The sequence below is a fragment of the Mirounga leonina genome, unplaced genomic scaffold (assembly GCF_011800145.1).
Source record: "Mirounga leonina isolate KUSES-001 unplaced genomic scaffold, KU_Mleo_1.0 Mir_127, whole genome shotgun sequence".
Classification (NCBI taxonomy): Eukaryota; Metazoa; Chordata; class Mammalia; order Carnivora; family Phocidae; genus Mirounga; species Mirounga leonina.
The window spans coordinates 53,509,276-53,536,729 of record NW_023270316.1 but is presented as its reverse complement, the minus strand read 5'-3'; the positions used below and the strand labels follow the sequence as shown (position 1 = coordinate 53,536,729).

Below are 27,454 nucleotides of genomic sequence, written 5' to 3'. Positions count from 1 at the left end.
TTACAGAAGGAGACAGAGACATATAATACTATTATTTTCCTAAAATATATAGTAACCCCAGCTAGTTTTGCCAAATGTTGCTCAAGAACTCATCTTTGGGACAGATATTAAGAAATAAATGAAAGTGTGTTGAAATGACATCAGTGAGTGTATCTGACCACATAAGTAAATCATCTTGTCTGAAATCCTCTCTAAACTATTCAGTTGCTTAGTAAGTATTTTTTAAAAGAGATAATGAGAGGCGCCTGAGTAGCTCAGTCGGTTGGGTGGCCAACTCTTGATTTTGACTCAGGTCATAATCTCAGGGTCCTGGGATGAAGCCCCACGTCAGACTTTGTGCTCAGGGGGGAACCTGCTTGAGGATTCTCTCTCCCTCGGCCCCTCCCCCAGCTCGCTCGCTCTCTGTCTCTAAAATAAATAAATAAATCTAAATATACATAAGTACGTAAATAAATAAATAAGAGAGACAATGAAAGGTTTGTGCTCATTTCCTCTCCCACGTTCCAATGCAGTAAAGTCTTATGCAAACATGTCAAAGCCAGGATGATGATCATGGCGGCAGGAAATGTGCCGTAGGTGGTGGTGTTGATGGCCCTGGGGCAGAAGGCTGCTGTGGTGGGGATGGTGGTGTTTTTGACCATTAGAAAATTTTAGGGAAAGACAGGTAAAATGAGCACATCCAAGAAAATTTCAGAGGATTTAAAACAAAATTTTTTTCTGAAACATAAAAAGCACGTCCCTTAAAAATTACAAAAATCCTAGGAAGCCCAGGAGGCCCGCTGCTCCCAGCCGGCCTCAAGAGGTGGTGCTGGGAAGAACCTGGGAAAAGTTCGGCAGGTAAAGAACACAGACAGATGTAGCAGGAGTTTGCAACAGGAGTGTCTCTGTTTCCTTAATAATTTTTCACTTTTGTTTTCCGTTTTGATTCTCTTTCTGAAATGCCCACCAGTCAGATAACGGACCTTTACGAAGCTGATGCTACGTGCTCGTTACCATTTTTTTTTCTCCTGTTATCTGTTTAAACTGTATCTTTTATCCTTTCCACTGCAGTTTCTATTTGATCATTATGTTATTTTATTTCCAAGTGTTCTTCTTCTTCTTCTATTATTGTCTCTTTGTACACTCTTAGTTTTTTGGTTTCAGTATCTTCTCAAATCTTTTTGAGAATACTAATTAGAATGCTTAAAATTCTGTTTGTTCCTGAGTCATTTCTATTTATTCCAGGATTGGGTCTTTGGTTTTGTGTCTCAGTCTGTCTCTTTGCTGCTGCAGGTTTCTTCTCATGGGGTGGTGTTGGCTGGTGTGCTTCCATTTGGCAGCTCGGGATGACTTCCCCAGGGAGCTGTGGGGGTGGCCGTGCTCGCAGCTGGGTCCCGCTCTCCTCCTCCCTACCCCTCCAAGCCGTGGCGCCTCCTCCCATGCAGTGTTGCCTTGACTGCCAGGCTTCACTTGCAGGACAGTTGGGGTTCCCACAAATGCCAGAATCTGTCTTATGTGAGAGCTCCCTGGAAGTCCCTTCCCATTCTCTCTGCTCTTTTAGGTGTATTCACTGACAGCCAGCTTAATTGCGTTTCCAGAGGAAGGAAAACCAAAGAGCAGACACACATGTTCTGTGTCTGACATCTTGAACAAGAACCTGTTTCAGGGGCTTTGAACTTTAATCTAGTCCTCTGATGAATTCTTTTTCTTTTTCTTTTTTTTTTTAAGGTTTTATTTCTTTATTTGACAGAGAGAGAGCACAAGCGGGGGAGTGGCAGAGGGAGAGGGAGAAGCAGGCTCTCCGCTGAGCAGGGAGCCCAATGCGGGACTCGATCCCAGGACCCTGAGATCATGACCGGAGCTGAAGGCAGACGCTTAACCGACTGAGCTACCCAGGTGCCCCTGATGAATTTTTGTTTAAGATGTGGGCCCGTGAGGTGGACAGGGGAAGGGTATTGCAAATTATTCCGGCTGTCAGAAATCTATAGGGAAAGCAAGAACAGCGGGCACATTTTACAGATGTCTCAGAGGACACTTAAAGCAGCATGTTTAGGAGTAAAGATAGCTGCTTCCGGACAAGGGGGCAGATACACAAATTAGGAAGGTTTTAGGTTGAAGGAAAAGGGAGGCAAATAGAAAGAGGCTGAAATCTGGAATAACGATAGAGAAATGGTTAACTTTTTATCCACTCAGTTTTGTTTTTTTTGTCCTAGAGGAGTAAAAGAAACAGGGAATTGAGAAAAAAGACCTGATGGGGTGGGGGGGGCGGAAGCATCAGCTCAAATGGCTGTGCACAGAGTAGAGGAATAGAAGCTATTCTAGAGTGAAGGAGGAGAAGGATATGGAGAGGTCACGGAAGACACAGTGGGAAGAACAGTTCTGTAGTCAAAAAAAAAAAATAATAAGGAAAATAACACAAACATAAACATAGAACAAGAAAAAGGGAAAAAGACATTTTTCCAAAAGAAGAAATTCAACATTTTTATAATGATAAATTATATTTTAAGAGGTTTTATGAAATATTTAAACAAGTAAACTAAGGGTTGATTAGTTTGGAATTTCAGCTACAATGTATTCTGGGGATTCCTTCTCAGTAGGGTTTATGAACCTCAAAAATGTTCAGTTAGAAGGAAGAAATAGCACATACATTATGATCTGGTTGTTTCCTCATTCAGGAAGAAGCCTATAACAACATTATCATAATATCTTTAATATATGAAAACATCAGTGCAGAAAATAATTCGGTATCACTGGACAGGGCCAGAAAAATCACATTATTAACAAAAAAAAGAAAATCACATTGTTACAGCGTAGAGAAAGAGGCTTTCTTTTATTTAGACTTTCGTGTGTAAGTAGTAAAACCTTTAATCTTATAAAGTTCAAAAAATATGTGTGTACAGAAACACACACATACAGATCTGGAATCTAGACAAGGGACAACTACAGAAACACACCCTATGTTGATTTGATTCTGTTTCAACTTCCTCACTGACATCTTTATCTTTCTGAATAGAAAACAACTCCTAAAACATTACCCGTTCATATTAAAAGTCTTTGACATTTTACTAGAACCAGAAAGCGTATATAACATACATATCTCTCAGATGATGTGGCTTTTATAAGTTTTGAGGCATGGACATCAAGGTTCACCACAGCCAAATTTGGGGTCCACTATTGTCTTACCTTTTTTTTTTTTTTTTTGGTACTTCACTTCCCCCGAGTGTGTACTTTCATTCTCTACCCATTCTTTAGCCAGGTGTCTTGGGGTGATGCATTATGATAGCAGCCCATGAGACAGTGATGATAATCCTCATTTGTAATTCAGTGGCACCTTTCATGAGGCTGCTTAAAAGTCATGTATAGAGTTCCCACCAGGAGCATGTGTATTTTCTAGCACTTGCAGATTGCAATCCCTGGCACATCTGAAGAGTGTGTGCATCCCACTTTGGTGTGAGACTCTTGGAGGGTCATTAGGTACATTTGGAACCAGAAATAGAAACCGATTCTCTGGGCAGCCTGGGTGGCTCAGTCGGTTAAGCATCTGCCTTCGGCTCAGGTCATGATCCCAGGGTCCTGGGATCAAGCCTCACATAGGGTTCTCTTCTCAGCGGGGAGTCTGCTTCTCCTCTCCCTGCTACTTCCCCTGCTTGTGCTCTCTCTCTCTCTCTCTCTGAAAAATAAATAAAATCTTTAAAAAAAGAAAAGAAAAGAAACCGATTCTCTGATTCTTGGCCCAACACTTTCCTTTACAAAGCCCGACCTGTTTGAAATAATCATAGCTGACATCTACACAGGGGGTCGGGAAGTTTTAAAAGCGCATTCCCATCTGACTCTGGACAAGATACAAAAACGGGAAGCAATGATAAGGGAGGGGAAACCTCCTTAAGTTTTTTTTTTTTTTTAGCAGTTTCAAACGAGGATGGGCCACGGGGTATCTTGCCGTTTTCACTGGACAGAGACCATAAGATAAGGAAGGAGATCACTAACTGCCTCTCTGCCCGCTGAGTGGCACCAAGATTTTGCACAAGGAAATGAAAACCCTGAACCAGTAGAATGAAGAGGTCGCTCTAGCCTGTATTCTGTACACCTTTGTGTCAGTGAGCCCGTCTGAACCTCGGGCTCTTCCTGCGGACGACAGGTGCACCACCCTCAGTCAGGGGCTGTTGCAATCAGACGGGATCATGTATATGAACAGTTTGGACAGGTATTACATGAAGCGTGAGTGCCCCATTTTACATAAAAATATGAAGAAATGGGGCGCCTGGGTGGCTCAGTTGGTTAAGCGACTGCCTTTGGCTCAGGTCATGATCCTGGAGTCCCGGGATCGAGTCCCGCATCGGGCTCCCTGCTCGGCGGGGAGCCTGCTTCTCCCTCTGACCCTCCCCCCTCTCATGTGCTCTCTCTCATTCTCTCTGTCTCAAATAAATAAATAAAATCTTTAAAAAAATATATGAAGAAATGGAAAGGTTTACGAGAAGATACGGGATTTGCATAGCAAGTCTGGACACATCCAAATGGGAGTTTCCTGATAGCAGGTGGCCCCCCCACTGTTGCCCCGCGAGGCCCGTCCCCACTGCTGATTCACATCACTGCCCCCAGTGCTCACAGCTCAGGAGCACTTGAACTCTGAGTGCTTATCTCAGCTTCTCAGGTAGGAAATGGAGACCGAGAGATGTCCAGTGGCTCACCCGGGGTACAGCATGTTCCTGGCAGACTCAGAACGCCAACCCAGGTCTGTCTGTCACAACCCCTGCTCTGTTCTTCTAAAACTGTCCACAGGGAACTCTCTAAGTGGTGCTCCAGAACTGTAGTCGTCAAAAGAGCAGAAAGCTCGGCCTTTCCTATGCTTGTCGATTGCTAGAAATATTACTGGCAAGAACCCACTGCCTGTTTTCCGACTCTGCCGTAGCCCTGGATTGGGTCTTCCCATTAGCAGAGTAAGAGCTAGCAAAAAGAAAATAGCATACATGTGGCTTTTATTTATTAAATGTGAACTTGGAAAATAAATCACTTCTGGGAAGGGAAGAAGAAGCCCTAATAAAATTTAACTATGGGAGGCTTCATCTCATAATTAGTTACCCTGCTCTTCCATTAATTAATGCGATCATCAAATGCATCCTCATTAGTAATCATCCCTTCGAAAAATAATGAGGCTAGCAGCCGAATCAATGTAGGAGCCAGGGGTAGAAATAATGACTTTGCCCTGCAGACCATTTAAAATCGTTTGGCTTCTACCTTTGACTGCTTTCCCCGACATCTGCCATGGGAACTAGCGAATCTCCCGTAGATTTGCAGCATCCCCAGGATAAAGCAACTCTGCTTTTTCCACCACTGTCAGCTGCAGCCCTTGGATGACCTTTGAACGACCCTCCCTTCCACCACCTCCTTTGGAAATTGCCTCCTGACTTCAAGGCCCTAGGACACTAAGAGTACCAGATTTATAGTGAAATGGATCTTTTCTTAAATGTAGTAAATCAAAACGGGCTTCGGCAGCAGACACGCACTGGCCTTTCCATCCGTCGGACCCGCTAGCATCTCTCCCTCCAGCCACAGATGCTAAAATGAATCCCCGTGTCCTGGCCTTGACTTCTCTCTGCGGTCTGCCAACACTCAGAGGCAGCCTCCTGCCCTGCCTGCGGCGCCCCGAACCCGGCCAGCACACCCTGCCCCCTCTATACAGCCCTTTCCACGCTCCCAGCCAGACTGCTGTCATTATCCGCCTCTCCAACTGAGCAGCGCGGGGAGGGAGCAGGGCCCCGGGGCTCTCTCCGTGCAGCTGGTGAGAAGAGGAAACAGGAGGGCGGGTGGAAGACCAGCCAGTCTCCTCCTCCTCCTCCTCCTCAGAAAGGAGCGCCCTGGAGAGAACGCGGGGAGAACCCTGGTGGACACGACAACACAGCGTGGAGACAAAGAAGGAAGGAGAAGAATGAGTCAGAGGAAAAAAAAAATCCTTTTTATCTGAGGCGAGCATAAAAAGCGAGGAAGACAAACGTGGGCGGGAGTTGCAGTTTTTCTGGGTCTAGGTTTGTCATTTTAATTTTTGTTTTATTTTCCTTTTCACAAAAGAATATACGCTCCATGCAGCAAACTTGGAAACCTAAAAGAAGCATATAAAGGAGACAGAAATCGCTCCTAGTGTCACCACCCAGATACAACAGTTGTTAACGTTTATGGCTGTCCTTTCAGGCTTCCTCTCTAAAGCACTCTCACACAGCAAGTGGTAAGCATGCCCCAGATCATGCCCACTGACCAGCGCAATAGCCACATTCGGTCGGCTGACATTTCTGGAATTGTCACCAAAGTGTGGGATTGGGAATTCAGCTCCGAGATCTTAGACGGTTAGTTAAAGACTGTGTTTTCTCCTCTGTTTAACAAAGCACCCTGAATAGTCATCAAGGGAAACGTAAGCAAAGTTAGTGCCCCATCTGGCCCTCACTTGATAGACCACCCACTTCATTCAGTTGATCGCAGGAAAGACCCTGCCTGCTCAGCTCTTACCTTGATGCAGAGTCCTCAGGGTGGTGGTTACCTCTCCTGTTTTTGTGCTTTCTGTGTGCCTCTGTGCTGCCTCCTTTCTCCCTCCCTCCCTCCCTCTCTATCACACACACACACACACACACACACACACACACACACACTCTTAGTAAACAGCCACAACAGCTCTATTATTTTCTGGCAGTAGTGGGAAGCTAGAAAAGGAGAGAGGATATTTGAACCCGGGCTGTAGGTTTCCAAGGAAGGCGTGTTACAAGTAGTGCTTGTAAGTGAAAGACGAACAGAGTGACTTTTCAGAGCTGTATTATCACTTTTCTTCTTCTTCCTTTTGTTCTCCTAATTTATTCTGCTGTCCTCCCCCATGCCTACACCTTCCATCTGTTCTGTCAGCCACCACCACCACCTTAATTCATTGAAACCAGGTATTGCTCAGGTATTCCAGTCTGAGGACTTGCATTAGCGAGCACAGGGGGACTCTCACTCGCCATGTGAGAGGTGTGTATTTTCACCCACGATTTACATTTTATCTTGAGTAAGTCCTTCCCTGAGCCAGTGCGTTATACATATTTCAACCATTTAAACAGAGTGGTACCCTGCAATTTCGTCCTTCAGTAATTCTCTGTGCACCTTGTCTTCTTTTCTCCTGGACTACTATTTCTTCCCCCGTGGTTTGTATTTCTTTTTTTTTTTTTAATTTTATTTATTTATTAGAGAGAGCGAGTGTGCACATGAGTGGCGGGAGGGGCAGAGGGAGAGAGAATCTTAAGCAGACTCTGCTTTGAGTGTGGAGCCCAACGTGGGGCTCAATCTCACAACCCTGAGACCTGAGCCGAAATCAAGAGTCAGACGCTTAACCAGCTGAGTCACCCAGCTGCCCGCCCCCCAGTGATCCTCCTATTTATCATTTGCGGAGAAGGAAAAGGGGGGGTATAATGTAGTTTTGCTACTCTGCATCTGATGATACGAGCTCAGATTGATTTCAGAGAATCGCCAGGTCATTGAAGGGGCACTCCCAGGTCCGAGCCTTGCCCTACGGGCCCTCAGGTCTTAGGTCATTAGGCTGGTCTTTCCAGTCAGCTTTTCTGCCCAGCTGATGACTGACTGGCTTGCTTTTAAGTCCACAGTTTTCTGGACATTTCTCATGTGAAACCCATGCTTTGCTTTGGCTGTGGGGTCCACTCACGGTAAAAAAGCAAGGTAGAATAAGATGATAATGGGAATTTTGTTTTAGATACAAAATCTGGACTGGATATGGGCTCAGTTTTACCACTATCGTTACAGCAAGAGAACCACAAAATACAGAATATTAAAACCAGGAAGGGCATTAGTGAGCCCCCCTCAATCGAGCATTACTTCCTAGTTGTAATCAAATGGAGAGATTAAGTCACTGAGCTAAGTGCCCCATGGCCACCTTGTCCGCTCCACTGCCCAGGGCTCCCAGTTTCTGGTTCTCGGGTCCTCACTCTGCCTCCCCCTACTTGCTTGCATTCTGAGAACCTTTTTCTTTTACACTCATTTGTATCTGTCTCCCATGCCCCTGAAAAATGAGTTGAGGCACAGGGGGTATTTTGCCCCCAACAGGTTAAATGAGTATTCATTTCTTTTTTCTTCTGACATCACAGCTGAAACTAATGCTAGCACCTAAGAGACCAGTCTCGTAGGGCTAATGTAGTAGTTCCTCCCAACCACCATCTGAATAAATGAATGAAGAAAACACATTGTAGAGTCACCGCACACAATTGATTGTGTAACAGAAAACTCTCAACCAACTCATGCCCAAACAAGTCATAATCTCATCTCACTGACTGAATAGAACTGGCCTTCTGAGAATTCTTGGTTGACATATTAGGATTGATCAAGTCCTTCTGTCTTTAGAGGTCATGAATGCTCTCTGCCGGCGCTGCATGTCCCGGGGAGCTGGCTAGTCCCTGACCCTCTCCAACATGGCCAGTGAGGCTCCGGGCTCCCAGAGAATGGCTCCAATCCCGGGCAGTAAGCACGGAGTTTCCGCTCATGCTGTGTGTGCAGTCACAAGTATTTCCATGCAGACAGCATCTTTCTACAGTCCAAAAGCTCTCACAGCTTTAATGGGTCCTAGGAGATGATATATATATTTTTAAATTTTATTATGTTATGTTAATCACCATACATTACATCATTAGTTTTTTTTCTGCTACATTTGCATTTATTTTTTTTATTCTTATGTTAATCCCCATACATTACATCATTAGTTTTAGATGGAGTGTTCCATGATTCATTGTTTGTGCATAACACCCAGTGCTCTATGCAGAATGTGCCCTCCTCAATACCCACCACCAGGCTAACCCATCCTCCCACCCCCCTCCCCTCTAGAACCCTCAGTTTGTTTTTCAGAGTCCATCGTCTCTCATGGTTCATCTCCCCCTCCGATTTCCCCCGCTTCATTCTTCCCCTCCCGCTACCTTCTTCTTTTTTTTTTTCTTAACATATATTGCATTATTTGTTTCAGAGGTACAGATCTGAGATTCAACAGTCTTGCACAATTCACAGCGCTTACCAGAGCACCTACCCTCCCCAGTGTCTATCACCCAGTCACCCACTCCCTCCCACCCCACCCCCCACTCCAGCAACCCTCAGTTTGTTTCCTGCAATTAAGAATTCCTCATATCAGTGAGATCATATGATACATGTCTTTCTCTTTTATTTGTACCATGCTTATTAAGGAACTAGGGATGAGAAACCATAGAGAAGAAGCCTCCAAACCAGGCAGTATAGTGTTTAACACTTCTTCCTAATGTTGAAGGTGACATTATGTGACAAATTGAGACTGGAACGACAATGGGGAACATGCCCACCCCACTCTTTAGTGAAAGACCCTAAAATATGTCAGGAAATATTTTTCTAAGCAGCTCTGCTGCTCCCTCCCTCTTGCTGTTGCTGCCAATGTATGCAATCTGTGAAGCATTTCCATACAACTCAGCCCCTATAAGCTTGATAGGTAGGACATAAATGAAAAACTGTACTTTTCAAATATACCTGGAACATTTACAAAAATTCATTTTATGCTACATCCTAAAGCACATCTCAACAAATTTCAGAGGAGTGCTATCATATTTTCTGACCACTACAAAACTGTTAGAAATCAGTGTCAATAAAGATAACTAAGATAAATCCTATGTATTTGGAAATTTAAAAGCACACATCTAGACCCACAAGTCCAAAGAAATCAGAAATACAATTTTAAAATACTTAGAAGTGATTGATAATTAAAATACAACATAGCAAAACTTGTGGGATGCAGCTGAAACAACCTAGAGGAAAAATTAAAATTTTTAAATGCATGTTTTAGGAAAAAAGAAAAACATAAACAGGAGTAAACATCCAACTCTTTCTAAAAATAATAAACCCAAAGAAGGAAGGATAAAAACAAGACAGAAATGACTAAAAGAACAAGCAGTCATGCAGTACAGAAGATCAACAAAGCTAAATGCTGTTTATTTGAAAAGACTAATAAAATGGAAAATCTTTGGTAATATCGATCACAAAAAAATGGAAGGACCAAATAAACAATATTAAAAATTAAAATGAGGTATAACTACAGACATATGAGAAAATCAGAAATGGCTTTATGACAAATTCTTAAACTTCGTGACATGGGTAAATTCCTATAGGAAAAAAATACCTTATCAAAATTAAATCAGGAAGAAATTGAAAGCCTGAGCGGTATCATTATGGCTTATTATCTTCAGTGACACTGATTTCTAACAGTTTTGTTGTGGTCAGAAAATATGATAGCACTCCTCTGAAATTTGTTGAGATGTGCTTTAGGATGTAGCATAAAATGAATTTTTGTAAATGTTCCAGGTATATTTGAAAAGTACAGTTTTCCATTTATGTCCTACCTATCAAGCTTATAGGGGCTGAGTTGTATGGAAATGTTTCACAGACTGCAAACATTGGCAGCAACAGCAAGAGGGAGGGAGCAGCAGAGCTGCTTAGAAAAATTAAAAATCATTAAAATCTTGGGGGCACCTGGCTGACTCTTGATGTCGGCTCAGGTCATGATCTCACGGTCCTGGGGTCGAGCCCCATGTTGGGCTCCATGCTCAGTGGGAAGTCTGCTTGAGATTCTCTCTCTCCCTCTCCCCCTGCCCCCCACCCTCCCTCCACTCACACATGCTCCCTCTCTAAAATAAATAAATATATTTTTAAAAAAATTATTAAAATCTTAATATCAGAGCAACAGACCAAAAATGGCTTTACAGTCAAGTTCTACTAAACATTCAAGGATTATGCCAATCTTTTACGAACTCATTCAGAGAACAGAAAAGAAGGAAACATGTCCCCACCAATCCATAAGGCTAGGATACTTGATACCAAAAAGGGGCAAGGACAGTAAAAAAAAAAAAGGGGGGGGAGGGTCAGGGGGGTTGTAAGTCAGTCTCACTTAGGAACATAGATTTAAAATTCCTTTTAAAAAGTTAATTTAATTTGGTATTTTATAGACCACCCTATTGGATTTATCACAGGAAGGCAAGGTTAGTTCAATCTTACAAAAGTCTATTAATGTAATATATCCCATTAACAGGATTGAAGCAGAATAATCAGTTTAATAGCTAGAAAATACCCATTCATGATTTAGAACTAACACAACCAAAGGAAAAAATGAAGATTTAAGAACTTGGATTAAAAGAGAACTTTCTTATCTGGTTGAAGATTATCCACAGTGAACTCAGTGGCAAAACAAGGGATTATTTTCTAACCCTCCTGAGTAATCCCGATATAATCTTTCTTAATCTTGATATAATTACTTGGGCTGGAATGTAACTGCTTTGTATGACTCGCTTTGTATCACGATTTACATTTTTAAATTGTCATCTGGAAGCAGAAAAATGATTACTGCCCAGTCTACCAGCAGACCCTAAAAATGTGGTTTCCCTATTCTTTCCTTTTGAAAAATTCAGTCATTAACACTAACCTTGGTATGATCCCGTGTTTCTAGGATGCTCACTCAACTAGCTTTTTATCGTGGGTGATGATATTTTCTGTGCCATCAGTGTCAGGAGAGGTCTTTGAGCTGACCTCGGCAAACCCGTGATGGAAATTTTCGTTAAAAGGACACGGGTAGCCTGACTTGCACAAGTAATGTTAGAGTGTGTGTAGTCGCCGATCATGAGTGAGGGAATTGCTGAGGCTGGAGGAACACTTCAAGGGGTAGGCTGATATTAAGTGTAAAGCTACAGCTCTAATTTCTGTTCATTTGTATACCTTGGGAGCCTTTCTTGCTGTTACCATTCATGGCCATGCTCACACCATTCACTGTAAAGGGTCTGAGTAATTCAGCTCGCTTCTTTAATCCTCCCTATGTTTAATGTTTCCATAGCAGAGAAGATTGGTTTAAAATGGTAATTTTCTGTCCGCACTTTGGAGATCCAGGCAAGATGGGTGGTGCTGTATTCTATTTTACCAGCTAGAGTTCAGCCCCAGGTGTTGAGAATATATGCCATACTTCACAGTGACAGGATTTGTTGAGGCTTTCTGTTGTTGCTGTTGCTTTTACCTTAAAGACAGCCGGTGGTTCAGAGACAGAGAAAACCTGAGCTAGTTGAGGTCTGAGGATTTGCCACAGGGACCACCTGCGGTGGTTAAATCCCCTCCGGGAAATTTTCTTCATTGCGCTGCACCTGTCTCTCCAGGGCTCAGCCCTGGAGTAGGGAATGGCGGAAACTTGGAGATCTCCAAAGGTGCTAGTTACAGTGAGAGGCCTAACACGTGGGCTTGCAGACCAGGCTAAATGTATTAAAATAACTTGGAGACTTTGGGGAAGCGAGCAGCCTTCCTTTGCCTCCCACCGCTTCAGTGATAGATGAACGTGCCCGTTTATTTGCAGAGCTTGTCCCAGTGGCACCTAAAGTTTCAAAGTGCTAGTAAGTTCAGGGGCTATTCTTCATCCTCATCCTGCCCCTAGATGTCCTACTCTCCTAGTTGTAAAGAAATGGTAACTTGTGTTAACAAAGGAGACGTGGGGATATTGTAATCATTGAATTAATTCGCTTCATTAAAGTTCAGCGGTGACTAGCAGGTAAGTAATGTAGGTGGCAGAGGCCTTCTAGACCCACAGCAGAGAAAGTTCTCCATCCTTAGTCATCTGTGACTGATGCAGAGATAGAACGTATCGCTATACTCTCTCACTTCATTTTTCTGCAGAACATGTTAGATCATTACAACTTCTCACCATGAGGATTCAAGTAAAAACTCTTAAGACTCAAACATATGTTCTTATCCCATAACCATTAAGTCAAAAGCTGCTTTCCTAAAACTGCAATCCAGGAGGTCAGTGATGGTGGTAACATCTGATGTTAATGAATCTAGAAGGAGCATGGTTTGGCTCTCCAGGAGCTAAACTGAATGAGGCCCAGATCGTTTTGTATAAGCCATCTCCAAAGATGGCCACAGGACTTCGGTCAAAAGTCACCCATAAAGGGTTTTCTAGCTCTAAGCTCTGATCATGACTGGGTTATAAACCCTGCAAAGAAAGAACAAATCTCTATTGGCCTTTGGGGCACAGTGCAAGACCCAGCTGTTCAATCAAGTTCTTGTTTGAAGTAAATGGGCCAACCTGGCTGGAAAGCATGTTAATATTTTAAATTTCTACATTAACAGCTGTACATGTGCCCGGAGGCCGGGGTGATGACCACCTCATATAATTGCAAAAAAAAGTGATAGGCATAAATAAGTCCCAGCAAATTGGATTATCACTTGCAGTGGAATTGCCAGCAAAGGCAAAGGAGGGAATTATCACTGACATATACTCCTACTTCGGCAAAGCATTTGACGCCTTTCCCTTGTGAATTGCATGAATAGTGTTAATTCAAGTTGGCTGCCCTGTGTTTTGAAAATTGGCTGAAGGAGGGCAACCACCATGGCTAGGGTGGGGCTGAATTACAGCCCTTTCTCTTTGAATACTAATCCCCAGGACTGCCCACTCCGGAAGTTAAAAGTCACTTGACCTTGCCGAGTCTTAGTCTCTCTGTTCCAGCAAAGAAGATAATAGTAGCACTTTGATTTCACTTCGTACTCCTTGCCATTCAAGGAGCTTCACATATTTAATGGATGTTCTTTAGTCTCATAGTATCCTACTGGTGAGTATTGTTATCTTTATTTAACATGTGAAGAAAGTGAAAACCAGAAAGCCGAAATGACCCTGCAAATCACACTATTAAAAAAGAAAAATTTGGGCACCTGGGTGGCTCAGTTGGTTAAGTGTCTGCCTTCGGCTTAGGTCATGATCTCGGGGTCCTGGAATCGAGCCTCACATGGGGCTCCCTGCTCAGTGGGAAGTCTGCTTCTCCCTCTGCCTCTGTCCCTCCCCCTCCCCCTGTTCCTGCTGTTGATGGCGTGCTCTCTCTCTCTCTCTCTCTCTCTCATAGATTAAAAAATCTTTAAAAAAAAGAAAGAAAAATCATGTGAAGAAAGGAAAATAGGTTTTAGAGCCTTCCAAACCACTTTTGCATCTGCTTTTCATGTGTTCAGTATTCAAGAAATTAATTGATGTATTCCTTTTCAAATGATAAATTATTCTTCAGGAGACAGTTGTGAGAGAAAAGGAGATGAGAGAAAAGTAGTCTGCAGGTCACACAGTGAGGGAACTAACCATGCTAGCCTTTGAAATGCTGACCAGTGACTTACTGTTTGCCTTTTCACCAATGCTTGTCTATATATATATATTTTTTTCATAATAATGTTCCCTGATCAGAATACAGGGTATTATGACCAGTAACTCCACTGGATTATAAAATGCCAAAAAGTATCTGTTTTTAATACAAGTCCCTCCCAGAAGGATATTGAAGTGTAAGAAATGGTCTCTAAAAACGATGTCTGATGAAACCTGCCCTCCCCTCCTCCACCCAGCAAGCCAAGGTCATGATCTCCCTCTCCTGCCCAGATACTGGGCTGCTGGCCAGTTAGGTGCCTAGTGTAATTTGAACTCGGAAAGGATCTTTTTTAAAACATCCTCCTCTAAATGACATGATTATTTTCAGAAATAATCATGAAATAAAGTGAATAATAACAACCAGGAAAGAAATGCAGACTTTAACATTTTCCTGTTGATTTTCTCATATAATTATGTGGAAAACTAAAATGGTACAATGAAAGGGAAAAAAAAAATCGCAACTGTCTATTTGGTAGTTTTTTTAATCCAAATAACAGTTTGAACTTTCTTCCTTTGATTACAGTACACAGGATGTAAATAATTGTCCAGTAAATGAGTGAATTTTATTAAAACCAAATGAAAAAGTTTCAGTTGAGGCCAACTATTAGTTGTACCACTGATGTAACATTTTCTTTATTTGTCCTTTAGTTTTAAAGCACACAATTTAAAAAGAATGCATTTCCATTTTTTAAAATATGGTAATTCAGTAAGAATACTTAACATAGAAGCTGAAGTTTTCACTTACCAAAAATAATACCACTCATGGTTCTTACCAAGTTCTGTTGTTTAAAATCCTAAAGACTCACGGGTCCTGTGGAATGAATTGAAGTAGCTCGGGTTCTATAGTTCTTAGTCTTTGCAATAATTGCGCTATCTTGGTTTATTTCAAATCTACTGTGCAAATGTAGGAATACACGTAGTGCTAATGGGATTGGAGACACTGTCTAAAGCAAGCCCCAGGGATTCTGAAGCCAACGTGTGTAACTGAGTCCTGTGTGTGAGATTGGGGGGGGGAGGGCAGGGAGACTTGGGAGTGGGAGCAGAAACTGGACATTTTCCAAATTAGTTTCCGCACAGAGTATGTTTGTTAAAGGGTAAGTAATGAAAATGTGCTAATTTGAAGATTACACGTATATTAGATCTTAACAGTAACAGCAGTAATTTTGGATCAACAAAGGATTTTTGTCAGAGAGGAGTATTTTATCACTGACTTTGTGTAGAATTGCTGGTACACAGTGAAAATAAATGGATAAATGGATCCTTTAGTTTTTTATTGTTAAATTTCGAACAGTTGCCCCCGCTTATTTCCTGCCCTAAGGCAGACAGCTCTTGGGACTCGGCCCTTGATATCCCACACTGACTGCAGACGTAGGCCCCCAATTCTGCATCTCAGTGCTTCCCCGTGTTTCCCAGTCTCTTAGTCACTTGTGAAGTCTTCTATTTATCACTCCTTCTTCCCTTTGGAAATTTTGCAAGACTCACAAATCTGTGGATTTTTCCCCTTTCTCTACAGGAGGGGAAATCCCGGCATTATGGGCCAGCCCCTGGGAACCTGGAAACACCCCTGATCTCTGGGGTTATGTACTTCCTCTCCTCTAGAGAATCCACAGCCTGTGCCCGCCCTCCACCCGTGCCTTGTGAGATCTTGCTCAGATGTCGGCACACTGTGTGTGTCCTTCTCTCAGACCCTTACTCTTACATTCAGAGAAAGGAATCCTTGCCAGAGCACACTGCCCTGGGTGGGTGGCCTGGGTGCCTCATGCCTCAGGGTCTCAGACACCCCCTTGAACACCCAACCCCCCAAGCCCTTGAAAACGCTCGCTTTCTCATCAGTCTCTCAGAACTGGCTCAGGCTCCCAGGATACTGATAGTCATGACCCCAGTTCATGGTCTTGACCTCTGAGAGGGCAAGCCCAGTCAGGTCTGTGCTTGGGCTTTTTGGCTCTGGTCGACATTAGGATCTTAACAGCAGGGTCAGGGAATAGGGCCGCACTCCGGGTGTCTCTTGGCTGTAGATGAAGCCTGATCCCATCACGAGCATGAGATTGCCTTTCTGCCTAGTAATGAGAATGGCATTTAAAATTCAATATCAGAAAAGATATTGACGAGATTAAGGGCCTGAAGGAATTGATTTATGAGGAAAGACCCAAGGAATTAAATACGTATAGCCTGGTGTAATAGGATATTAGGCTCGGAGCACAATTTCATTTCTATAATCCAGTGTTCCTGTTATCAGTCATCTGAACGGTGGAGCTCTTTCCTAGAGATGTTTCTCCGCCAGGGGTCACCGTGCTGGAGGCAGAGAGGGAGGCACCATGATTGATAAACCGGGCCACAGGCTTGGTTACCCTCGTACCTTGCCGTAAATTGAAGTGCAGTTTCATCCCCAGGTGGAAGCAGATGACATTTTAAACCCGAATAGATCTTGAGTCATCTTACCACCTTGTGTGACAAGAAAATTCAGGCTAGTTCAATTCCATCTTTTTTTTTTTCCCAAGGAGAAAAGTGAAAGTTGTTGCTACCAGGTGGTAAATGACTGTCCTTCCCCTGAGCGAGCTTTCTCTCTTCTGATAGGAATACGGTGAGATGTGTTTGCCTTCAGGCACAGCCTTGCTCTTACCGTTATGATCATAGGCACTTGATTTTTCCGCATCTCAAACTTCCCCTCACAATCAGGGATTGGCTCAGGATTCACAGTGATAGATAGAAGCAGGCACAGGTGACTTCCTCAGCAGGACTAACGGCTGACATTCCTGAGTGGGTCTGAAATCAGTGAGAACCAAAACAGGATTGAGAGGTGGAGGGTGTGGAGAGTGCTGGGCTGGGGGCGGAGTGGGGGAAGCAGTAAGCTGTGTTTGGGTATCAGGATCTCACCAAGGGAGAAAAGATTAATGGATGCATCCTGTCTCCTTACCACAGGACAAGGTGACAAGGGTCTGGCAGAGCTGGCCAGAGGTGGGGTTCAGATCGCAGGCTAAAATAGAAAAATCAGATTGGAGACCAGGTGCACAGACAGGGTGATGCTGGAGGCTCGCAGGTGTTGCCATGTAGCCTAGGTATTAAGACACCTGCTGGGATCAGTTGATCCAGAGACAGTCACATCCACCACGGCTTTTGGAAGGCCCTGGACCTCATTTCCTTAGGAGATACTTTACTGGCCTCAAAGGCATATCCCACTGAGTAGGGCATCTAATTTATAGCAGAGTTATGGAGATGGAATAACATTTATTAAAACTGAATCAAAAGAGCAAAAACACATTTAGATTTAAATTGATGACCTTCTGTGGGTTCAAATATTTCCAGACTTTTATGCATGAATATTCAGTGGCTTGTTTCTCATAAATAGAATGAATTCTGATTCAAAATGGACCCCCTGAGCCTATATTCTCCTAATATCTAAACTGATCCCCAAAAATCTCCTAGGGAAACTCTACTGGTTATAGCCATTATTAGAGTGTCTTGTGCTATCCTCAGATCAGTCTATTTATGGGTCCTCTCAATTTTATGCTAACCCTCACCTCTATCCCCCAGCCGCCCCAGTCCTGCCAGAGATTCCTATTACCACAGTTCTCTGAGTGTCAGCTCATCAAGGGATGCTGCTGGGATACTTTACATATAGAGTATCTACTCTGTGTCTGTGACTTTTAGGGAATCTAGCCTTATATAATCTGCTAGCTATAGCAAAACTTCACCTTGATAGCAAAATTATAAAATTTAAGGAAAAAAGACAAGGACGGGATTTGCAGTTTTTAAAGCGAAGTTAAATGCATCACAGGGTTCACAGAAGTATACACAAAAGCATGTCTCCACCAGCCTTGCTTTTAAGTGGAAACGGTGAATGCCTAGGTAGAAGTTGTTGCTAGGAGGATTTCGAGTTTGGCATGTCCTGATTTCCATTTTCAACTGACAGTGTGGTGTGCCATGTGTCAGGGTGGGAACCATGGTCTGAAGCAGGAAAATTGAGACGTGCAAGTGGTAGGTCTCTCCCAGACAGTGTGGCCTTGGATACATGACTTAACCTTTGTGTGCCCATGATTCGCCCATCTGTAGAAATGGAAATGTGGCCTCACTTATTCCGGGGCTCCAGATAACATTTGTAATGCTCTTTGAATTTGTCAGAGAGAAAGACCCATTACACACTGAAGTCTACATCCCCAAAGAGCACTGTAAATGATCCTATTAAATCAGTGGCCTGGAAATACCAAGATGTGTCAGGTACGGCATTTATTTACCTGTTATTGTCTGCCAGAGTGTTCGCTCTTGATTGGCATATGGATAATTGTCTAAGTGGAACACACTCCATTGTAACCACCAAAAAATGTAATAGTGCATCTGCTTAATGTCATACTCTCCAGTGTTAAATTAAAATTATGCTGCAGTCAGCCAATCCAACCGAGAGACTCTTCTGATTAAGTTCTAGCTGCCTGTGAACTTCTGTAATTGAGGTATTTTAGCACTTAAACATTCAAACTAGAAAGAAGATGATACAGTCTCATACATTTCAAGTGAAGAAGAACCAGAAAGGCTGACTTAAATTATCTAGCGGCGGATTAGCTCGTTGTTTATACGGGACATCTAGTCAAATGAAGAATAGCAGTTTTGACTCACCACCACTGTTTTGCATACATAAATATTAGATTCACGAGTTTAGGCTTTGTAAATAAAAGAAAACATTAATCTGGAAGAATTTGGAAAACAGTCTAGCGGGTGTTGATTTTATTTTTCCTCTAGTGGCGTTTTTTTTTTGTTTGCTTTTTTTGATGGAACACAGGGAGGAAATTACAGAATTACACATTCAATGAGTAGATTGCCTTAGCCTTTTAAGAAATAATCCCCATTAGATGAAGGAGGAGCTCTGGGACTGCCCGAGTCATGAATGAAAACGTCTTCCATGGAACTGCTATTCTTTTCTGAAAGCTCCCTATGTCTCCCTATGTGTCCCCCATGTGTCCTGATGTCTACAATAATGAACTGCCCAGTGACAGACCCTCAGGTAGTTTTTGTTATTGTAGCTGTTTTGGTTTTTATCTATGTGTGTGTATTTTTTTTGTTTTTTCTACTAGATCTTGGCTTAATCCCATAGAAGTGGGGAAACCAGAGCAAGCATTTATTCCTTTCTTTACTCATTCATTCATTCAGCACCTACTATGTGTTAGGGATGCCCTAATTATTGACCCTACCATTGGTGGATATAGTCTAGTTGGGGAGATACCCATGAAAGGTAGTATGGCATATTAAGTGCTTTGGGAGCATAGAAGTTAGGACAATTAACTTTGCTTGGGTGACTGAGGGAGGGAGGTCTTTATTGGAGAAGAACCCAAGGATGCCGCACATGGTTGTGCAGGTGCTGCCATAGACAAAGGCACCAGGCCGAATGGGCGAGTGGGAATTAAGTCGAGCCCCCACTTCACTGCCTAACTGTGTGCGCTGGTGAGGAGTCATGGCTCCCTATTGGATGTGGCTGCTTTCTGTTGTATAAAGTCATCATATGAGTGGTGCTCATCTGAAAGCATTCTTTAAGTGGAAGAGGGAATAGGAATCTGCCAGGCAGAATTCTAGGTAGTGAGCTTGGCACAGAGTCAGGAAAGGACCTGGCACATCCAGGGAAGGATGAGATCATTGGTTTGTATTTTATCTAGTAGAGGTTGGGGAACCAAAAGTATATTTAAATCATTATTGTTACAGTATCGTTGACACACAGTGTTCCATTAGTTTCAGGCGTACCACATTTTTTGGTGTTGAATTGTGTAAGTTCTTCATATATTTCGGATACAAACACCTTATCAGCTATATCACTTGCAAATACCTTCTCCCATCTAGTAGGTTGCCTTTTTGTTTTGTTGATGGTTTTCTTCACTGTGTAGAAGCTTTCTATGTTGGTACAGTCCCAATAGATTATTTTTGCTTTTGTTTCTCTTGACTGAGGAGACAAATCTAGGAAAATGTTGCTATGGCCGACGTCAGAGAAATTCCTGCCTACCTTTTCTTCTAGGAGTTTTATGGTTTCGGGTCTCACATTTAGGTCTTTAATTCACTTTGAATTTATTTTTGTGTATGGTCGAAGAAAGTGATACAGTTTCATTCTTTTGCATATAGCTGTCCAGTTTTCCCAACACCATTTACTGAAGACACTGTCTTTTCCCCAGTGTATAGTCTTGCCTCCTTTGTTGTAGATTAATTGACCATTTATGCATGGGTTTATTTCTGGGCTCTCTGTTCTGTTCCATTGATCTGTGTGTCTATTTTTGGTACCATGCTGTTTTGATTACGATGGCTTTGTAGTGGGTCTTGAAATCTGGGGTTGTGATACCTCCAGCTTTGTTCTTCTTTCTCAAGAGAGCTATGGCTCTTGGGGGCCTTTTGTAGTTCCATACAAATTTTAGTATCATTGTTCTAGTTCTGTGACAAATGCTGAACCAGTAATATTTTTTAAGTACGGGAGCACTTGAATTTTCCGATGGTCGGTTCTCTCAGGAGTGTAGAGTGAATGACTGGGGGAACAAGCAGATCCAGAGGGGAGGAAAGGGTTGCCTTAACTATGACGGTGAGGATGGGAGGGAGAAAAGGCAGAGGAATGGGCAGGGAGGTTACAAAGGGGTGGACTTCAAGCTTTTAACTCTGGATTCCGGGGGAGCAGATTCAGGTACGGGAAGGGAGGTATGATCGTAGGCAGAGCTTGAAACACTGAAAGTTAAGGGTCTAGCGGGTAGCAGGAATGAGGCAGAGGCTGTAAAGTCACACTTGTAAAGCATAAGCATGTGGGATATGCCCTTGAAGACATGGATGTGAACAGATCCCCTGGAGAAGGCATGGAGCAGGAAGATAAGAACCTGGCAGGCTGGCCAGCCAGGAGAAAAGCATCAGTGAGTGAGGACAGTGTGAGTAGGGCACTCTGGGTGGAAGTCATGCTGGGGTAGAATGAGGTTTAAATGAGCATTCATGGAAGCAGTGGTTTCCATCCCAGTTGCACATTAGAATTATCTATTAAGGTGGTTGTTGCTATTTTTCAAGGTATCATTGCCTAGATGTTCTGAGTTAATTGGTCTTCTCGATGGCCCAGGAATCAGTATTGTTTTGAAAAGTTCCCCATATTTGCGGGGCATGGGTGGCTCAGCAGGTTAAACATCTGACTCTTGGTTTCCGCTCAGGTCATGATCTCAGAGTCGTGAGATCAAATCCCATGTGGGGCTCAGCGGCGAGTCTGCTTAAGATTCTCTGTCCCTCCCCCTGCTTGCTCTCTCTCTCTTTCTAAAATAAATAAATAAAATCTTCAAAAAAGATTCTCATATTTAAGAACCACTACCCTTGAATAGTCTTTTAAGAAGTGTAAATAAACCTCAGCAGCTAGCAAGCATATGATGCGATATTTAAAAATCACAAGGAGTTAGAGAAGTACAAAAAGAAGGTTTAATGAAGAATCTCTATATTATTAGACAAATATGAGAACTCTGACAAATATTAGAAAGCTGGGTGGGTAACGCTAAGTGTTCGTGCGGCTGTGGGACACAGGGACTCTTAGACACCCCGGTGGGTGGGCAGGTTGGGCAACTTGACATCTTAGGCACACCCTCCAGAGCAGCGGTTTCACCGCTGGGTATGGATCCCAGGGAAGCCCCCCTGCGGGTCCATAAGGTAACGTGCACTAGCATGTTCCACTGCAACCTTGGATAGGGTGAGAACTACAGGTCATCTGAGTGGCTTTCTCTGGGAGAGTGGATCAGGTATAACTGGGTGGACGTACTCCGTAGGATATTATGCAGCCCTCGGAAGCAACAGGTTAGATGTGTACATATTCACATGGATGGGTCTTTAAAAAATAGTGCTTAGTAAAAATATAAATAACAAGAAATATGACAAAATCACAAAAAAGGCATCCTCAGAAAACAATATATATTTTAGAAAAACACACTCAAAAAAGATAGAAACCATTGGAAGTAGTTGCCTACGTAGGAGAAGGAAGTGGGGATGACAGAGAAGACATTTTATTTTAAAAAGTGTGATTCCACAGAGATGAAAAGCACAGCATAGGGAATATAGTCAGTAATATCATAACAACACCGTATCATGACAGATGGTGACCGCACTTACTGTGCTGAGCACGGAGCAAGGCATATAATTGTCACATCACTATGTTGTGCACCTGAAACTAATATACCATCCTGTGTCAACTATACTTAAATAAGAAAAAAAAATTTTTTTTTTTTATTTGAGAGAGAGAGAATGAGAGAGAGGGAGTACATGAGAGGGGGGAGGGTCAGAGGGAGAAGCAGACTCCCTGCCAAGCAGGGAGCCCGATGCGGGACTCGATCCAGGGACTCCAGGATCATGACCTGAGCCGAAGGCAGTTGCTTAACCAACTGAGCCACCCAGGCGCCCAAGAAAAATTTTTAAAAAATAAAAAGTAAAATAAGTACAATTAAAAAAAAGAAAGTGTGATTCCCAGGAAGAATGGAATAGGACAGAAGCCTCAGTGAGAAATGAGTTCCAGGGAAGGAGTGTGTGTGTGTGTGTGTGTGTGTGTGTGTGTTTCAGTAGAATAAAGCGGTGTTATAAATGTGTGGATGAAATAGCAGATTCCAATAGAATTCTCACTTCCCCTCTTACTTATTTAGTGCCGGCAATAACATTACTCAAGCAGCATATGCTCCTTACAGACATACCAGAAAATTACCAGCAAAACTGACCTAAAGATCCTTAAACCCACTCACCCATACCAAGTATCCAGATCCTTGTCTATGAACGTGTTGCAAAATTCAGCGAGACCTTTTTGTAACCTGCCGTTTCCGTGGGGGCACAGTGTGCTGTGTGCTTCCTCCACGTGCAGGGATGTTTGTGGTTTTCCCCGGCTGCATGGAGTCCCGCTGTACAGATGGCCGACACTGACCGAGCCAACCCCCTTCTGCTGGACGCTAGCTGTAGCTGAATCCTGCGGCCCGAGTGCTGCAGTGAGCAGACATAAGTGACCTACCTTTGAAGACGATTTCCTGCCCTTTGTTTGGCTCCCGTTTAAAGGAGGCTTAAGGACTGGATTTGCAACTTGTCTGATACGTAAAAATTCCCTGGGCGTCATCGAAGTCCAAGCACCAGCCCCCCCCTCTCCCGGGGAGTGGTTCCGGGGGCCAGTCATGAATGAGAGCAAAGGAGCAGAGTCCCTCCCCACACTTTGGGAGCAGTCATTTTAGGTACTTGTCACGGTGCCAGAGGACAATATGGGCTCCCTGGTTTCTCTACTTTAATCAACTGATGCACAATTAAATCACATACAGTGCTAAGGGAGCTGGTGCGGGGTGTGTGTATCACCTCACATGGGAGTCTCCCGTGCGCAGGTGGTGAAACCGGAGGCACAGAGTTTGTAGGAAATGGCGAGGAAATCACTGTTTATGCTGGGTGCAGGGGAGGGGACCAAAGTAGGTTCCTAAATGTATATCCAGTGCCAAGGGAGGGAACAGAAGAAGCGAGCCCAAGGGAAAGCACAGTGTGTTTTTCTGAGTGCTGCCTACTCCCCAACATCCCCCAAAACGGGGTTTTGAAGACTTAACTTAATCCTTCCAGTTGGTGGGTTTAAGCATCAGCAGTCCAGCACCAGGGTTTACTCCGGCCTTGGTATGACGAACGGCCAGGCCGCTGTGCGGCGGGCCCCAGAGAAGCAGGCGTGGTGCTGGAGACCGCTACCTCCGTGGCAGGAATGCGCAAACACTTGCTGTCATTTGCGCAGCGGTAGTTACGTACGGCAGCGGAAGAGATGCTCTTCGGTCTGCTCAAACTAGCCCTTTGTTGTTAAGAATCTTCTGAGTCGATAGAGCCGTTTCTGCGGCCCGTTGCGAAGCCTCTCGAATGCGTGGCCCAGCCTATGTGTATATTCACATATAACCCCGGTGCAGAGAACTCGTGCCAGGCAGCACAGTGCTTCCAGCAGACAAGGATAAGCCCCAACATGAGTTAGAGTTGATAGGGCCAGGGAAGCGCAAGGCAAGGCTTACAAAGATCCCTTCAGTGGCCCTGCTTAAAAATAGCAGTGTAGGCCATAGCTTAGAGTTTTGACAGCTTATATCAGCAGTTTTCTTGGCTGATACATTGATTGCAGTTTGGACTTCAGTCCTGCTGATTTAATAAAACATCACCGTCACAACAGAGAAAGGAAAAGGATCTTTTGCAGTCCCAGCCACTTGGTGAAGTAGCTCTACAGGGCTACTGCTGGAAGGCCAGCCCTCCTGTCTGACGTCAAATGAAGTGACTTTGGGCAAGCTGACGTATCACATCCAGTTTTTTTGTATTATTTAATTTCTTCATCTATCAAAACCTGTTGTCTATCAACACTATTCCACATATTTTTACAAATACGCTTTTATCCCAAGGATTTTGAGGGTGGCTTCACAGATCCTTAGCACAAACTTGTTTTATTGTGCAGCAGGGTCCCAACACCCTTATAACATGTCAGAACCTGTGATACTGGGGTGCCTGGGTGGCTCAGTCAGTTAAGCGTCTGCCTTCAGCCCAGGTCATGATCCCGGAGTCCTGGGATCGAGTCCTGCATCGGGCTCCTTGCTCAGTGGGGAGCCTGCTTCTCCCTCTCCCTCTGTTCTCTCTCCCCCTCTCTCTCAAGCAAATAAATAAAATATTAAAAAAAAACCCTGTAATATTGTTACACTAAGTGATGGGGGTGGGGGCACAAAAGTTAACTGAAGTGTGGATTAAGCTATTAAGACTTGCGAAAATCTTCTCACACATTGGAATGTTACAGTCACCTGGCCTTCCATCCTACTTATCTCAAATGTTCTTACGTTGACAGCAATTGCTGACCATCCAGGAGGAGTTAAACAACAAAAAGTCAGAACTGGAGCAAGCAAAGGAAGAACAGTCACATACGCAGGCATTACTTAAAGTCCTCCAGGAACAGGTAAGCTGAGGCAGCAGCTCCAATTCGGGCACCATTTCCATCCCGGGCCCATGCACCTCTGCTGCCCGACAGGCACCCAGCTGTTTCTGCAGTCCGTCTGCTGTCTGGTCCACCCGGGCCCCATCACACCTTTCTGGCAGCATTACTACATGGTATTCATAAGCTTTCTCCCTCCTGCCCCAGTGGGGACCACCCGAGCCCGCCAGCAACGTGTGAAAGTTTACTCCAAAAGACAAATGAATTTTGATAAAGTTTTAAAGTATCAGAGATGCGGATGTATGTCAAAGCAAGCAGCTAGTTTCCCCTCAAGTGTAACAGCGAGGAACATGCGTTTAGCATCACCTGCAGCACTCAGGCAGACAAATGAATAGGAATGACTGATTCATAGGGACGTTAAAAAAAGAAAAATCATCCCCGTGCATCAGGCACTTATCTAATAACCACAGCGAGCAACAGACCTTTTCTATGAAGTTTGTAAATCTGACCATTTCACCCCGGCTTTCTTTGATACGGAAGTGTGGCCTGACACTGATAAGTGGATTTGGAAGTATTGTCTTACAACAGCGAAAGATGGATTGCTCAGCAGCACGGTGAAATCTGAGTGAAATCTGAGCCCGGTGTCTACACGGGAGGGCTCTTGAAATGCTTTCCTATTTCTGGCCTTCCCATGCTGCCAATGATGGAATGAATGGTAATTGGGAGGAGGGGAAAAAAAATCACACAGAGTAACCCCAACCTTTGGGGGTAATCAAATTTAGCTTGTTTTACTTTTTTTTTCACCCACCATATAAAAACCTTCAAAAGTGATATTTCTGAAAATATGTCCCCGGGAGAATATAGCCAGCTGTGACTCAGTCACTTTACAAGTGGTTTTAGATTCTTGTGGCTGGGGAGCAGGAAAATAGAGTTTTCGTTCCTTTCCCCTGGAAGTAGTAAGTGACTTGTGAGTGAAAAGTGGAGTTACTTCATAAGCTTTGGAGGAGAATGCTTTATGAAACTGGTGATTATGTGATTAGGACAGATTGAGTAATGTAGACTGAGGCTGAATCTGTGTGATTTTGGGTGATGTTCGATTGGACGAAAACTACTGACTGAATTCACAGTGGCCGGCTAGCTAGGAGCCCCCAACTCGCTGGGCTTTCCTCCTCTGCATGACTGAAAGACTTCCAGAAGAGCAGCGCTGATTTGGTCCAAATTTGCTCCTGATCAGCCAGAGCTCTGAGCTTTGCTGTTCTGTGCTCTCCCTCCTTCCCGCCCACCCCCCGCCATCCCCCCCCTCCTCAATTTGCTGGGATGGGGCGGGGTGGATTTCTCCTTTCTCCAGATGACTCAGATCTTTTCTGTACATTGTCTTTTTAAACATGATGCTATTGCACACTACAGGATAGTAAAAACTTAGCTTTTATATTCACGGGAAAACCCAGAAGTTCAGTTGACTCGCCTTATTGCAGTCTGGAACCCAACCCGCAATACCTCTGAGCTATACCTGTATTTTGATTTGAGGTCTAAGCCCCCAACACAAAAAGAGATTCTGAGGTTTGCAGAAAGCACCAGAGTCTTCTTGTTAGGCCCGCATTTTTAGAGAGCAGGAAGTGCACAGATGGGCTGTAATGCCACAGCGCCCTCCATCTCCATTACTTAAAAAAAATGGGGAACATGAGGAAGATCCAGAACAACTAAAATCATTAAAGAGCTAGAAAATACGACTGGGAAGGAATCGTTTTTAGATCTGCTCTGCTCATTTAAATGGGATAGCTCTCCCCCTCCGATTTCCCCCCTTTCAGAGACAATGGACTCTGAGAAACAAACAGAGGGTTTTAGAGGGGAGGGGGTGGGGGGATGGGTGAGCCCAGTGATGGGTATTAAAGAGGGCACGTTCTGCACGGAGCACTGGGTGTTATGCACAAACAATGAATCATGGAACACTTCATCTAGAACTAATGATGTAATGTGTGGTGACTAACATAACAATAAAAAATTAAAAAAAAAAAATGAATGGGATAGCTCTTTGCAAGCAAAGACATCAAAAGTACGTCCATCCGTCTGAGAAGGCCAGTGACACACTGCAAGCAAATGCATTTGGGTGCTATTGCCGCCCCCAGGCCGTTTTCCCGGGAGCCCCTAGCCGGGTGCCCCTGTCACCCTTGCAGTTGGGAGCACACAGCGGATACATTCCTCCCATCGCCTTGCAGGCAGCCCCCCGCACACAGACACACACTTGCAAACGCACCTTTACACCTCTGTGAGCATTGCCCCGTGAGGCTTTCTTTGGACTTATGTAGCGTAACTACATGTGTAAACACTTTTTCGGTGCCTGCATAGACAGGGCCTAAACAAGTAGCAGCACTCTTGGAACGCAGGACTGCATGCGCCTAGAGCCTTGCTATCAT

General features: G+C 43.8%; 1 protein-coding gene across 5 annotated transcripts in view; it reads left to right on the top strand.

Annotated features, from left to right (window-relative positions):
* Positions 1 to 27,454, top strand: part of ENOX1 (ecto-NOX disulfide-thiol exchanger 1) — a 551,749-nt gene that overhangs the window by 454,226 nt on the left and 70,069 nt on the right. For all 5 annotated transcript variants that reach the window (XM_035003320.1, XM_035003319.1, XM_035003323.1 and 2 more), the window contains one exon: positions 24,957 to 25,064. In XM_035003320.1, coding sequence (XP_034859211.1) covers positions 24,957 to 25,064 — 108 coding nt within the window. The remainder of the gene's footprint in view (positions 1 to 24,956; positions 25,065 to 27,454) is intronic.